General features: G+C 46.8%; 1 protein-coding gene across 2 annotated transcripts in view; it reads right to left on the bottom strand.

Moving 5' to 3' along the window:
• Positions 1–6,523: 6,523 nt before the first annotated feature.
• Positions 6,524–16,137, bottom strand: part of dhx34 (DEAH (Asp-Glu-Ala-His) box polypeptide 34) — a 37,198-nt gene continuing 27,584 nt past the window's right edge. Inside the window, exons 15-17 of one of the 2 annotated variants that reach the window (XM_045220017.1) lie at positions 9,041–9,188; positions 7,055–7,185; positions 6,524–6,954 (exon numbers count right to left, since the gene is read on the bottom strand). In XM_045220017.1, the coding sequence (XP_045075952.1) occupies positions 6,937–6,954; positions 7,055–7,185; positions 9,041–9,188 (297 nt within the window). In that variant the 3' untranslated portion in view covers positions 6,524–6,936. Of the gene's footprint in view, positions 7,186–9,040; positions 9,189–16,137 lie in introns of both variants that reach the window. The other variant, XM_041878182.2, reaches the window with a different exon arrangement.

Genomic DNA, 16,137 nt, shown 5'->3' with positions numbered 1-16,137 from the left:
ACTAGACCCAGGGGGGTTGGAGGGTGTTGGGCAGTGGGGGAGACTAGACCCAGGGGGGTTGGAGGGTGTTGGGCAGTGGGGAGACTAGACCCAGGGGGTTGGAGGGTGTTGGGACTAGACCCAGGGGGGTTGGAGGGTGTTGGGCAGTGGGGGAGACTAGACCCAGGGGGTTGGAGGGGTTGGGACTAGACCCAGGGGGTTGGAGGGTGTTGGGCAGTGGGGAGACTAGACCCAGGGGGTTGGAGGGTGTTGGGCAGTGGGGGAGACTAGACCCAGGGGGGGTTGGAGGGGGTTGGGACTAGACCCAGGGGGTTGGAGGGTGTTGGGCAGTGGGGGAGACTAGACCCAGGGGGGTTGGAGGGGTTGGGACTAGACCCAGGGGGTTGGAGGGGGTTGGGCAGTGGGAAGAGAGGGGGAGCTAGACCCAGGGGGGTTGGAGGGGGTTGGGCAGTGGGGAGACTAGACCCAGGGGGGTTGGAGGGGGTTGGGCAGTGGGGAGACTAGACCCAGGGGGGTTGGAGGGGTTGGGACTAGACCCAGGGGGTTGGAGGGTTGGGCAGTGGGAAGAGGGGGGAGCTAGACCCAGGGGGTTGGAGGGGGTTGGGCAGTGGGGAGACTAGACCCAGGGGGGTTGGAGGGGGTTGGGCAGTGGGGAGACTAGACCCAGGGGGGTTGGAGGGGGTTGGGCAGTGGGGTGAAGAAACATAGAGACTGTCTGTATGGAATGGAGGACAGAGAATAAATACACTCTCTCTTTGAGGGGTAGACCCAGATCTCTTAACCTAGCCCTCCCTGGCCCTCCCTGGCCCTCTCTGGCCCTCCACGGCCCTCTCTGGCCCTCCCTGGCCCTCCACGGCCCTCTCTGGCCCTCTCTGGCCCTCCCTGGCCCTCTCTGGCCCTCTCTGGCCCTCTCTGGCCCTCTCTGGCCCTCCCTGGCCCTCCACGGCCCTCTCTGGCCCTCTCTGGCCCTCTCTGGCCCTCTCTGGCCCTCCACGGCCCTCCCTGGCCCTCTCTGGCCCTCTCTGGCCCTCCACGGCCCCCAACAGCCTTCCACTGCGTTCCGCTCGCTCCTTTCAACCTGGACCCTGCCATGCACACGGAACACAGAATGGCCCCAGGTTTAATGAAAATCACCAGGAGCCTTCATAGAGGAGTTACCGTGGTTACTGAGGACTGGCTGCTGATTATTCTGTCTGGGGTCGGAGGTCAGAAACTGGACTGGGGGAGGAGAGGAGAGAAGAGAGTGACTGATGATGTGTACACTGTTTCAAATGTCAGTTTGTTTTTTAATTTAGGGAGAAAACACGCAAAAACAAAGGACGTTTATATATATATATATATATATATGATTAGAATTTTGATTGGTATATTTTATTAAACATGTTGACAGGACCCCCATCAGACACACAGACACTGGAATGTTGTGTTTTGAAATGACCTATGGAACTACCAGATGACCACACCCCCTTACCTCTGTTTTAGCGTCGCTGCACCTCAAGTCCCAGAGAGCGAGAGAGTCCCAGAGGAAGAGGGTGAGGTGAGATAGTAGTCCCAGAGAGAGAGAGAGAGAGTCCCAGAGGAAGAGGGTGAGGTGAGATAGTAGTCCCAGAGAGAGAGAGAGAGTCCCAGAGGAAGAGGGTGAGGTGAGATAGTAGTCCCAGAGGAAGAGGGTGAGGGTGAGATAGTAGTCCCAGAGGGTTAGGGTGAGATAGTAGTCCCAGAGAGAGAGAGAGAGTCCCAGAGAGAGAGGGTGAGGTGAGATAGTAGTCCCAGAGAGAGAGAGAGGTCCCAGAGAGAGAGGGTGAGGTGAGATAGTAGTCCCAGAGAGAGAGAGAGAGTCCCAGAGGAAGAGGGTGAGGTGAGATAGTAGTCCCAGAGAGAGAGAGAGAGAGAGTCCCAGAGGAAGAGGGTGAGGTGAGATAGTAGTCCCAGAGAGAGAGAGAGAGAGAGTCCCAGAGGAAGAGGGTGAGGTGAGATAGTAGTCCCAGAGAGAGAGAGAGAGTCCCAGAGAGAGAGGGTGAGGTGAGATAGTAGTCCCAGAGAGAGAGAGAGAGTCCCAGAGAGAGAGGGTGAGGTGAGATAGTAGTCCCAGAGAGAGAGAGAGAGTCCCAGAGGAAGAGGGTGAGGTGAGATAGTAGTCCCAGAGAGAGAGAGAGAGAGAGTCCCAGAGGAAGAGGGTGAGGTGAGATAGTAGTCCCAGAGAGAGAGAGAGAGAGAGTCCCAGAGGAAGAGGGTGAGATAGTATACTGTATTAAGAGCAGCAGTAGTGTTGTCTTGAGGGTGAGTTCAATATGTAAGTAGGAGCACAGCGTTGGGTTAGTGTTAAAGGGTGCAGGCAGGGGGTAGGAGCACAGCGTTGGGTTAGTGTTAAAGGGTGCAGGCAGGGGGTAGGAGCACAGCGTTGGGTTAGTGTTAAAGGGTGCAGGCAGGGGGTAGGAGCACAGCGTTGGGTTAGTGTTAAAGGGTGCAGGCAGGGGGTAGGAGCACAGCGTTGGGTTAGTGTTAAAGGGTGCAGGCAGGGGGTAGGAGCACAGCGTTGGGTTAGTGTTAAAGGGTGCAGGCAGGGGGTAGGAGCACAGCGTTGGGTTAGTGTTAAAGGGTGCAGGCAGGGGGTAGGAGCACAGCGTTGGGTTAGTGTTAAAGGGTGCAGGCAGGGGGTAGTATATGAGGATGTATATAGCAGACTGCTGTGTGGAAGAAGAGGCTGTACAGCGCATTCGGAAAGTATTCACACCCCTTGACTTTTTCCACATTTTGTTACATTACAGCCTTATTCTAAAATGGATTAAATTGTTTTTTCCCCCTCATCAATCTACACACAATACCCCATAACGACAAAGCAAAAAACAGGTTTTTAGACATTCTTGCAACAAAAAAATAACTACAAAAACTGAAATATCACATTGACATATGTATTCAGATCCTTTACTCAGTACTTTGTTGAAGCACCTTTGGCAGCGATTAAAGCCTTGAGTCTTCTTGGGTTTGACGCTACAAGCTTGGCACACCTGTATTTGGGGAGTTTCTCCCATTCTTCTCTACAGATCCTCTCAAGCTCTGTCAGGTTGGATGGGGAGCGTTGCTGCACAGATATTTTCAGGTCTCTCCAGAGATGTTAGATCGGGTTCAAGTCCGGGAGCTGGCTGGGCCACTCAAGGACATTCAGAGACTTGTCCCGAAGCCACTCCTGCGTTGTCTTGGCTGTGTGCTTAGTGTCGTTGTCCTGTTGGAAGGTGAACCTTCGCCCCAGTCTGAGGTCCTGGTTTTCATCAAGTATCTCTCTGTACTTTGCTCCGTTAATCTTTCCCCTCGATCCTGACTAGTCTCCCAGTCCCTGCCGTTGAAAAACATCCCCACAGCATGATGCTGCCACCCCCATGCTTCACCGTAGGGATGGTGCCAGGTTTCCTCCAGATGTGACGCTTGGCATTCAAGCTTGGAGTTCAGTCTTGGTTTCATCAGACCAGAGAATCTTGTTTCTCATGGTCTGAGAGTCCTTTAGGTGCTTTTTGGCAAACTCCAAGCGGGCTGTCATGTAACTTTTACTGAGGAGTGGCTTCTGTCTGGCCACTCTACCATAAAGGCCTGATTGGTGGAGTGCTGCAGAGATGGTTGTCCTTCTGGAAGGTTCTCCCATCTTCACAGAGGAATCTGGAGCTCTGTCAGAGTGACCATTGGGTTCTTGGTCACCTCCCTGACCAAGGCCCTTCTCCCCCAATTGCTCAGTTTGGCCGGACGGCCAGCTCTAGGAAGAGTCTTGGTGGTTCCAAACTTCTTCCATTTAAGAATGATGGAGGCCACTGTGTTCTTGGGGACCTTCAATGCTGCAGAAATGTTTTGATACCCTTCCCCAGATCTGTGCCTCGACACAATCCTGTCTCGGAGCTCTACGGACAATTCCTTCGACCTCATGGCTTGGTTTTTTCTCTGACATACACTGTCAACTGTGGGACCTTATATAGACAGGTGTGTCTGAATACTTACGTAAATAATGTACATCTTTTTTAAATTTGTATTACATTTGCAAAAATGTATAAAAACCTGTTTTTGCTTTGTCATTATGGGGTATTGTGTGTAGATTGATGAGGGGGGGGGAAATAATGTAATCAATTCTAGAGTAAGGCTGTAACGTAACAAAATGTGGAAAAAGTCAAGGGGTGTGAATACTTTCCGAAGGCACACAGGGATTTATGAGGATGAAGTGCAGCTGCACAGCAACCACTGACAGACTCACACAAGTTCCTACATCCCATAACGTGACTTAAAACAACGGTCTGTTTGGTCAGACTGCCTGCATTGTGTTGCAACCCAACCCACCACCAGTCCTGTCCAGGCTCTGAACTAAGTGACTGGCTACTGACCAGACCCACCCAGCCATGGAAAATACCAATCTTTAGACCCAAACCAGGCCTTCTAAACGTGAGTAGGCACCACGAAAAAAATATAGTGCAATGAGACTATTTTTTGTAATAATAGAGGAAGTGAGGTAAAAGTGATCCGTAAATCTGTTTTGATGAACACGGTAAGGTGTGTGTTCGCCACACACGTTTTAAAAGGGTACAGGGAGTTAAAGCACAGTCAAACATGTCTCTGTATAAACACCAAGACAGACTGCCCATAGCTCTGGAATTAGAAGGATGGTTGTAGTTAACGCTATACATGCTGGTGATCAGGGACGAAAATGAAGATAGCCCAAGGCTAGTACATTCCAGACCAGGCTAGTAGAAAATTCTACTTTTTCAAGTATCGCATGACACAGATTTTGGACCCGGGCTTTAGTAGAAATAGTGTTCTGCTAGCCCAACCGGCTAGTGCTCAAAATCCCATCAATTCCATCGCTGCTGGTGATGTGCTAGTTATAGATTAGGATGAGAGAAACTAAAATTGAGTTGGTGGAACACAGGAGACAGATCTCGGTTCGGACATCTTGTATTGGCTAATCTCGGAAATCCCAGAACTAAAATCTTGTGTAATTGTGTCAGATGTTATGTGCGTCTGTCCATGAGGGGTGATGTACAGGCAGACGTGTCTGGTTGAGAGTATGGAGTGTTTAACCTGCTATGTTAATTCTGCTATCCCTGTGTTAATCTACAAGGAGACAGAGGATTGAACAGGAACCTACCTTCTATTGATGACACCCCGCAAAATCAGTGGAAACATGAGTACAGTATAGCAGGGGGACATTGTTCAGTGTAACACTTATGTACAGTATGGGAGGGGGACGTCTATCAGTGTAACACTAGTATGTAGAGTATGGGAGAGGGATGTATTTCAGTGTAACACTAGTACCTACAGTATGGGAGGGGGACGTCTATCAGTGTAACACTAGTACCTACATTATGGAGGGGGGACGTCTATCAGTGTAACACTAGTACCTACAGTATGGGAGGGGGACGTCTATCAGTGTAACACTAGTACCTACAGTATGGGAGGGGGACGTCTATCAGTGTAACACTAGTACCTACAGTATGGAAGGGGGCGTTATCAGTTACACTAGTACCTACAGTATGGGAGGGGGACGTCTATCAGTGTAACACTAGTACCTACAGTATGGAAGGGGGACGTCTATCAGTGTAACACTAGTACCTACAGTATGGGAGGGGGACGTCTATCAGTGTAACACTAGTACCTACAGTATGGGAGGGGGACGTCTATCAGTGTAACACAGGTTACTATACCCAGATAAGACCAGGCAGGGCTCTAACCCCTGTCCTCCCCAGACCAGTCACAGAGCCCCCAGATGGCAGATGTACAACTCCAACCTAACCACAGTGTTGTTACACAACTGTCATTCCCTACAGTCACTATCACACACATCAACTGAGGATCTATTGATCTGCACACTGTTACACAACAATCAGTTTAGCTGTTGATATGGCAAACTAGTCTTCTGACACACAACAGTACATTTCTACGACCAATATGTTTGATCCACACACACAGTACCGAGTGGGAGCCAGGCTACACGGTATCCCAACCCAACACAGTACTCAGAGAGAGAGAGAGAGCGAGAGAGCGAGAGAGCGAGAGAGAGAGCCAGGCTACACGGTATCCCAACCTTAGGCCCCATTCTTACATCTTAATAAATGTGCCTTTTGATTTGATTAATCAATAACCTGATTTCTAAGTAACTCTGTATTTAAGTACTATTTATCTTTTTTTTGGGGGTCAATTAATTTATTTCTGCCTATGTGCATTTTAATATGTATTTATTTGTTTCGAAAGTAATTACTGAAATATGACCTGTTTATTTATTTAAATGAGATATTTATTCTGATTGGTTCTTTATTTTTGGAGACAGGTTTTTCTCTTCGTGCTGACTTTGTGCCAATGTGCTGCTTTGAGGTGTTCCATATCCTGGGTTTGTCTCATTATTAAACCCTCCTCTATATTTTAATCAAATGCTTCCTCCATCTATGACGCCCTGCGTGTCATTCAGTCTGTCACCAATGAGAATAGGAGGGAAGGAGGGGAGCTGTCAGAGCTTCAACCAATGGGAGTCGAGATGAAACCAGAAATCACATGATGAGAAGAAAGAGGCGTGACTCTTGATTTTATTATAAAACAAATGGTCCATTGCATTATTCACCAGAAAACCCCTTCAGGTAATTGATTTCCATAGCAGTTAATTGAAGGCCATTACTTTGTCCTGATCAGGTGTTCTAGGTAGGAAACTTTAGTGTTGCTCAATGTCCAGAGTGCATGTGCTGTCTCTTGGTGTTTAAGGAACTCTGTTTCAACGTCCAGAGTGCATGTGCTGTCTCTTGGTGTTTAAGGAACTCTGTTTCAACGTCCAGAGTGCATGTGCTGTCTCTTGGTGTTTAAGGATCTCTGTTTCAACGTCCAGAGTGCATGTGCTGTCTCTTGGTGTTTAAGGAACTCTGTTTCAACATCCAGAGTGCATGTGCTGTCTCTTGGTGTTTAAGGATCTCTGTTTCAACGTCCAGAGTGCATGTGCTGTCTCTTGGTGTTTAAGGATCTCTGTTTCAACGTCCAGAGTGCATGTGCTGTCTCTTGGTGTTTAAGGAACTCTGTTTCAACGTCCAGAGTGCATGTGCTGTCTCTTGTGTTTGAGGATCTCTGTAGAAGTGAGCGTCAGATCCTTGTCACAGACATCACAGTGGTAGACTCTGACCAGACTGGACACAGAGGAGGAAGAGGAGGCTACCTTCACATTGTCACCCTCTGAAACAGACAAAAGCATCTGTCAGTCTGTTATGTTACGATATATAGATTTAACATTATTATGTCATGTTAAATAGATATATATTAGATACAGTATCCATCAGTTAGCTTCATTCCTAGAGATCCTATTAAATTATATCTACAGTGCATTCATGAAGTATTCAGACCCCTTGACTTTTTCCACATTTTGTTACGTTACAGCCTTATTCTAAAATGGATTACATCGTTTTTTCCCCCTCATCAATCTACACACAATACCCCATAACGACAAAGCAAAAACAGGTTTTTAAATTTTTTTGCAAATGTATTACAAATAAAAAACGGAAATATCACATTGACATAAGTATTCAGACCCTTTACTCAGTACTTTGTTGAAGCACCTCTGGCAGCGATTACAGTCTCAAGTCTTCTTGGGTATGACGCTACAAGCTTGGCACACCTGTATTTGGGGAGTTTCTCCCATTCTTCTCTGCAGATCCTCTCAAGCTCTGTCAGGTTGGATGGGGCGTCGCTGCACAGCTATTTTCAGGTCTCTCCAGAGATGTTAGATCGGGTTCAAGTCCGGGCTCTGGCAGGGCCACTCAAGGACATTTAGAGACTTGTCCCGAAGCCACTACTTGCGTTGTCTTGGCTGTGTGCTTAGGGTCGTTGTCCTGTTGGAAGGTGAACCTTCGCCCCAGTCTGAGGTCCTGAGCGCTCTGGAGCAGGTTTTCATCAAGTATCTCTCTGTACTTTGCTCCGTTCATCTTTCCCTCGATCCTGACTAGTCTCCCAGTCCATGCCGCTGAAAAACATCCCCACAGCATGATGCTGCCACCACCATGCTTCACCGTAGGGATGGTGCCAGGTTTCCTCCAGACGTGATGCTTGGCAATCAAGCCAAAGAGTTCAATCTTGGTTTCATCAGACCAGAGAATCTTGTTTCTCATGGTCTGAGAGTCTTTAGGTGCCTTTTGGCAAACTCCAAGCAGGCTGTCATGTGCCTTTTACTGAGGAGTGGCTTCTGTCTGGTCATTCTACCATAAAGGCCTGATTGGTGGAGTGCTGCAGAGATGGTTGTCCTTCTGGAAGGTTCTCCCATCTCCACAGAGGAACTCTGGAGCTCTGTCAGAGTGACCATCAGGTTCTTGGTCACCTCCCTGACCAAGGCCCTTCTCCCCCATTGCTCAGTTTGGCCGGGCGGCCAGCTCTAGGAAGAGTCTGGGTGATTCCAAACTTCTTCCATTTAAGAATGATGGAGGCCACTGTGTTCTTGAGGACCTTCAATGATGCAGAAATGTTTTGATACCCTTCCCCAGATCTGTTCCTCGACACAATCCTGTCTCGGAGCTCTATGGACAATTCCTTTAACCGCATGGCTTGGGTTTTGCTCTGAAATGCACTGTCAACTGTGGGACCTTATATAGACAGGTGTGTGCCTTTCCAAATCATGTCCAATCAATTAAATTGAACACAGGTGGACTCCAATCAAGTTGTAGAAACATCTCAATGATGATCAATGGAAACAGGATGCACCTGAGCTCAATTTAGAGTCTCATAGCAAAGGGTCTGAATACTTATGCAAATACGTTAATTTTTTATTTTTCTTACATTTGCAAAAACTTCAAAAAAACAGTTTTTGCTTTGTCATTATGGGGTATTGTGTGTAGATTGATGAAGGGAAAAAGTATTTTATCAATTTTAGAATAAGTCTTAACGTAACAAAAGGGGTCTGAATATTTTCAGAATACACTGCATGTTACATCCCAAATGGCACCCTTTCCCCAAAATAGTGCACTACTTTTGACCAGAGCCAAATCAGAAGTAGTGCACTATATAGGGAATAGGGTGCCGTTTGAGACTCACCTCGTCTCACCTTTGTCCTGGTTGTCCTGCTGTTCCCCGGGCGGCCTGCAGGTGACCTCGTGGCTCATCCTCTCCAGCGGCGTGACAGGACTGTACAGGTCACAGTGGGGACAGGACCAGAACATACGCAGACACTCACTGTAGAGGTCCTTAGAGTCCTGGGGAACAGACGCAATACAGCACAGACACATTACAGGACAGACGCATTACAGGACAGACCACATCACAGGACAGACGCATTACAGGACAGACACATTACAGGACAGTACAGACACATTACAGGACAGACACATTACAGGACAGACACAATACAGGACAGACACAATACAGGACAGACACATTACAGGACAGACACAATACAGGACAGACACATTACAGGACAGTACAGACACATTACAGGACAGACACATTACAGGACAGACACATTACAGGACAGACGCATTACAGTACAGACACTACAGTACAGACACATTACAGGACAGACACATTACAGGACAGACACATTACAGGACAGACACATTACAGGACAGACACATTACAGGACAGACATATTACAGGACAGACACATTACAGGACAGACACATTACAGGACAGACACATTACAGGACAGACACATTACAGGACAGACACATTACAGGACAGACACAATACAGGACAGACACAATACAGGACAGACACATTACAGGACAGACACATTACAGGACAGACACATTACAGGACAGTACAGACACATTACAGGACAGACACATTACAGGACAGACACAATACAGGACAGACGCATTACAGGACAGACGCATTACAGGACAGACGCATTACAGGACAGTACAGACACATTACAGGACAGACACATTACAGGACAGACACATTACAGGACAGACGCATTACAGGACAGACACATTACAGGACAGACGCATTACAGGACAGACGCATTACAGGACAGACGCATTACAGGACAGACGCATTACAGGACAGACGCATTACAGGACAGACACATTACAGGACAGACACATTACAGGACAGACACAATACAGGACAGACACATTACAGGACAGACGCATTACAGGACAGACACATTACAGGACAGACATATTACAGGACAGACGCATTACAGGACAGACGCATTACAGGACAGACACATTACAGGACAGTACAGACACATTACAGGACAGACACATTACAGGACAGACACAATACAGGACAGACACATTACAGGACAGACACATTACAGGACAGACACAATACAGGACAGACACATTACAGGACAGTACAGACACATTACAGGACAGACACATTACAGGACAGACGCATTACAGTACAGACACTACAGTACAGACACATTACAGGACAGACACATTACAGGACAGACACATTACAGGACAGACACATTACAGGACAGACACATTACAGGACAGACACATTACAGGACAGACACAATACAGGACAGACACATTACAGGACAGACATATTACAGGACAGACATATTACAGGACAGACACATTACAGGACAGACACATTACAGGACAGACACATTACAGGACAGACACATACAGGACAGCACATACAGGACAGACACAACAGGACAGACACATTACAGGACAGACACATTACAGGACAGACACATTACAGGACAGTACAGACACATTACAGGACAGACACATTACAGGACAGACACAATACAGGACAGACGCATTACAGGACAGACGCATTACAGGACAGACGCATTACAGGACAGACGCATTACAGGACAGACGCATTACAGGACAGACGCATTACAGGACAGACGCATTACAGGACAGACACATTACAGGACAGACACAATACAGGACAGACGCATTACAGGACAGACGCATTACAGGACAGACGCATTACAGGACAGTACAGACACATTACAGGACAGACACAGACACATTACAGGACAGACACATTACAGGACAGACACATTACAGGACAGGACAGACACATTACAGGACAGACACATTACAGGACAGACGCATTACAGGACAGACGCATTACAGGACAGTACAGACACATTACAGGACAGACACATTACAGGACAGACACATTACAGGACAGTACAGACACATTACAGGACAGACGCATTACAGTACAGACGCATTACAGGACAGTACAGACACATTACAGGACAGACACATCACAGGACAGACGCATTACAGGACAGTACAGACACATTACAGGACAGACACATTACAGGACAGACGCATTACAGGACAGTACAGACACATTACAGGACAGACGCATTACAGGACAGTACAGACACATTACAGGACAGACACATTACAGGACAGACACATTACAGGACAGTACAGACACATTACAGTACAGACACATTACAGGACAGACACATTACAGGACAGACGCATTACAGTACAGACACTACAGTACAGACACATTACAGGACAGACACATTACAGGACAGACACAATACAGGACAGACACATTACAGGACAGACACATTACAGGACAGACACATTACAGGACAGTACAGACACATTACAGGACAGACACATTACAGGACAGACACAATACAGGACAGACACAATACAGGACAGACACATTACAGGACAGACACATTACAGGACAGTACAGACACATTACAGGACAGACGCATTACAGGACAGACACATTACAGGACAGTACAGACACATTACAGGACAGACACAGACACATTACAGGACAGACACAGACACATTACAGGACAGACGCATTACAGGACAGACACATTACAGGACAGTACAGACACATTACAGGACAGACATAGACACATTACAGGACAGACACATTACAGGACAGACACATTACAGGACAGACACAATACAGGACAGACACAATACAGGACAGACACATTACAGGACAGACACATTACAGGACAGACACATTACAGGACAGACACATTACAGGACAGACACATTACAGGACAGACGCATTACAGGACAGACGCATTACAGGACAGACACATTACAGGACAGACACATTACAGGACAGACGCATTACAGGACAGACACATTACAGGACAGACGCATTACAGGACAGACGCATTACAGGACAGACGCATTACAGGACAGACGCATTACAGGACAGACGCATTACAGGACAGACGCATTACAGGACAGACAAATTACAGGACAGACGCATTACAGGACAGACGCATTACAGGACAGACGCATTACAGGACAGACGCATTACAGGACAGACATTACAGGACAGACGCATTACAGGACAGACGCATTACAGGACAGACGCATTACAGGACAGACACATTACAGGACAGACACATTACAGTACAGACACATTACAGTACAGACACATTACAGGACAGACACATTACAGGACAGTACAGACACATTACAGGACAGACACAGACACATTACAGGACAGACACATTACAGGACAGGACAGACACATTACAGGACAGACGCATTACAGGACAGACGCATTACAGGACAGACGCATTACAGGACAGTACAGACACATTACAGGACAGACGCATTACAGGACAGTACAGACACATTACAGGACAGACACATTACAGGACAGACGCATTACAGGACAGTACAGACACATTACAGGACAGACGCATTACAGGACAGTACAGACACATTACAGGACAGACGCATTACAGGACAGACACATTACAGGACAGACACATTACAGGACAGACACATTACAGGACAGACACATTACAGGACAGACACATTACAGTACAGACACATTACAGGACAGACACATTACAGGACAGACGCATTACAGGACAGTACAGACGCATTACAGGACAGACGCATTACAGGACAGACACATTACAGGACAGTACAGACACATTACAGGACAGTACAGACACATTACAGGACAGTACAGACACATTACAGGACAGACACAGACACATTACAGGACAGACACATTACAGGACAGGACAGACGCATTACAGGACAGACGCATTACAGGACAGTACAGACACATTACAGGACAGACGCATTACAGGACAGTACAGACACATTACAGGACAGACGCATTACAGGACAGGACAGACACATTACAGGACAGACACATTACAGGACAGACACATTACAGGACAGACGCATTACAGGACAGTACAGTACAGGACAGACACATTACAGGACAGTACAGACACATTACAGGACAGACGCATTACAGGACAGACACATTACAGGACAGTACAGACACATTACAGGACAGACACATTACAGGACAGTACAGACACATTACAGGACAGACGCATTACAGGACAGACACATTACAGGACAGTACAGACACATTACAGGACAGACACATTACAGGACAGGACAGACACATTACAGGACAGACACATTACAGGACAGACACATTACAGGACAGACACAATACAGGACAGACACATTACAGGACAGACACATTACAGGACAGACACATTACAGGACAGACACATTACAGGACAGACGCATTACAGGACAGTACAGACACATTACAGACACATTACAGGACAGACACATTACAGGACAGACACATTACAGGACAGACACATTACAGGACAGACACAATACAGGACAGACGCATTACAGGACAGACACAATACAGGACAGACACATTACAGGACAGACACAGACACATTACAGGACAGACACAATACAGGACAGACACATTACAGGACAGACACAATACAGGACAGACACATTACAGGACAGACACAATACAGGACAGACGCATTACAGGACAGACACAATACAGGACAGACACATTACAGGACAGACACAGACACATTACAGACACATTACAGGACAGACACAATACAGGACAGACACATTACAGGACAGACACATTACAGGACAGACACAGACACATTACAGGACAGACACAATACAGGACAGACACATTACAGGACAGACACATTACAGGACAGACACAATACAGGACAGACGCATTACAGGACAGACACAATACAGGACAGACACATTACAGGACAGACACAGACACATTACAGACACATTACAGGACAGACACAATACAGGACAGACACATTACAGGACAGACACATTACAGGACAGACACATTACAGGACAGACGCATTACAGGACAGACGCATTACAGGACAGACGCATTACAGGACAGACGCATTACAGGACAGACACATTACAGGACAGACACAATACAGGACAGACGCATTACAGGACAGACACAATACAGGACAGACACATTACAGGACAGACACAGACACATTACAGGACAGACACAATACAGGACAGGCACAATACAGGACAGACACAATACAGGACAGACACATTACAGGACAGACGCATTACAGGACATACGCATTACAGGACAGACGCATTACAGGACAGACACAATACAGGACAGACACAATACAGGACAGACACATTACAGGACAGACACATTACAGGACAGACACAGACACATTACAGGACAGACACATTACAGGACAGACACATTGCAGGACAGACACATTACAGGACAGACACATTACAGGACAGACACATTACAGGACAGACACATTACAGGACAGACACATTACAGGACAGACGCATTACAGGACAGACACAGACACATTACAGGACAGACACATTACAGGACAGACACATTACAGGACAGACGCATTACAGGACAGACGCATTACAGGACAGACGCATTACAGGACAGACACATTACAGGACAGACACAATACAGGACAGGACAGACACATTACAGGACAGACGCATTACAGGACAGACACATTACAGGACAGACACATTACAGGACAGACACATTACAGGACAGACGCATTACAGGACAGACGCATTACAGGACAGACACATTACAGGACAGACACATTACAGGACAGACACATTACAGGACAGACACATTACAGGACAGACGCATTACAGGACAGACACATTACAGGACAGACACATTACAGGACAGACACAATACAGGACAGACGCATTACAGGACAGGACAGACACATTACAGGACAGGACAGACACATTACAGGACAGACACATTACAGGACAGACACATTACAGGACAGACACATTACAGGACAGACACAATACAGGACAGACACATTACAGGACAGACACATTACAGTACAGACACATTACAGGACAGACACAATACAGGACAGACGCATTACAGGACAGGACAGACACATTACAGGACAGGACAGACACATTACAGGACAGACACATTACAGGACAGACACATTACAGGACAGACACATTACAGGACAGGACAGACGCATTACAGGACAGACGCATTACAGGACAGACACATTACAGGACAGACACATTACAGGACAGACACATTACAGGACAGACACATTACAGGACAGGACAGACACATTACAGGACAGACGCATTACAGGACAGACACATTACAGGACAGACACATTACAGGACAGACGCATTACAGGACAGACGCATTACAGGACAGACACATTACAGGACAGACACAATACAGGACAGGACAGACACATTACAGGACAGACGCATTACAGGACAGACACATTACAGGACAGACGCATTACAGGACAGACGCATTACAGGACAGACGCATTACAGGACAGACACATTACAGGACAGACACATTACAGGACAGACACATTACAGGACAGACACATTACAGGACAGACGCATTACAGGACAGACGCATTACAGGACAGACACATTACAGGACAGACACATTACAGGACAGGACAGACACATTACAGGACAGACGCATTACAGGACAGACACATTACAGGACAGACGCATTACAGGACAGACGCAGACACATTACAGACATTACAGGACAGATACACTACAGTACAGACACTACATAATACAAAACCGTACAGGTCCTTAGGGGTGGATCACCAAATCACGATCACTAAATTTGCCAGCTAACTTTGCTAAACATTCAGACAACGTGATAAATCTGGTTCCTTAAACTGGATGAAATGAAAGAAAGCTGCACATTCTATATGCTCCCAACAATTTACTGGGTCCAAGGTTTACCCATTAAATAGTTTGGAGTGTATATAGTGTGCGACTAACCTTCTTTTCATAAAGTTTACTCTCCAATATTCAGCACTGTTATGACACTTATTGGTGTGTGTCAGCT

This window comes from Coregonus clupeaformis, chromosome 6 (assembly GCF_020615455.1).
Source record: "Coregonus clupeaformis isolate EN_2021a chromosome 6, ASM2061545v1, whole genome shotgun sequence".
NCBI lineage: Eukaryota > Metazoa > Chordata > Actinopteri > Salmoniformes > Salmonidae > Coregonus > Coregonus clupeaformis.
This window is presented reverse-complemented; position numbering and strand designations above follow the sequence as displayed.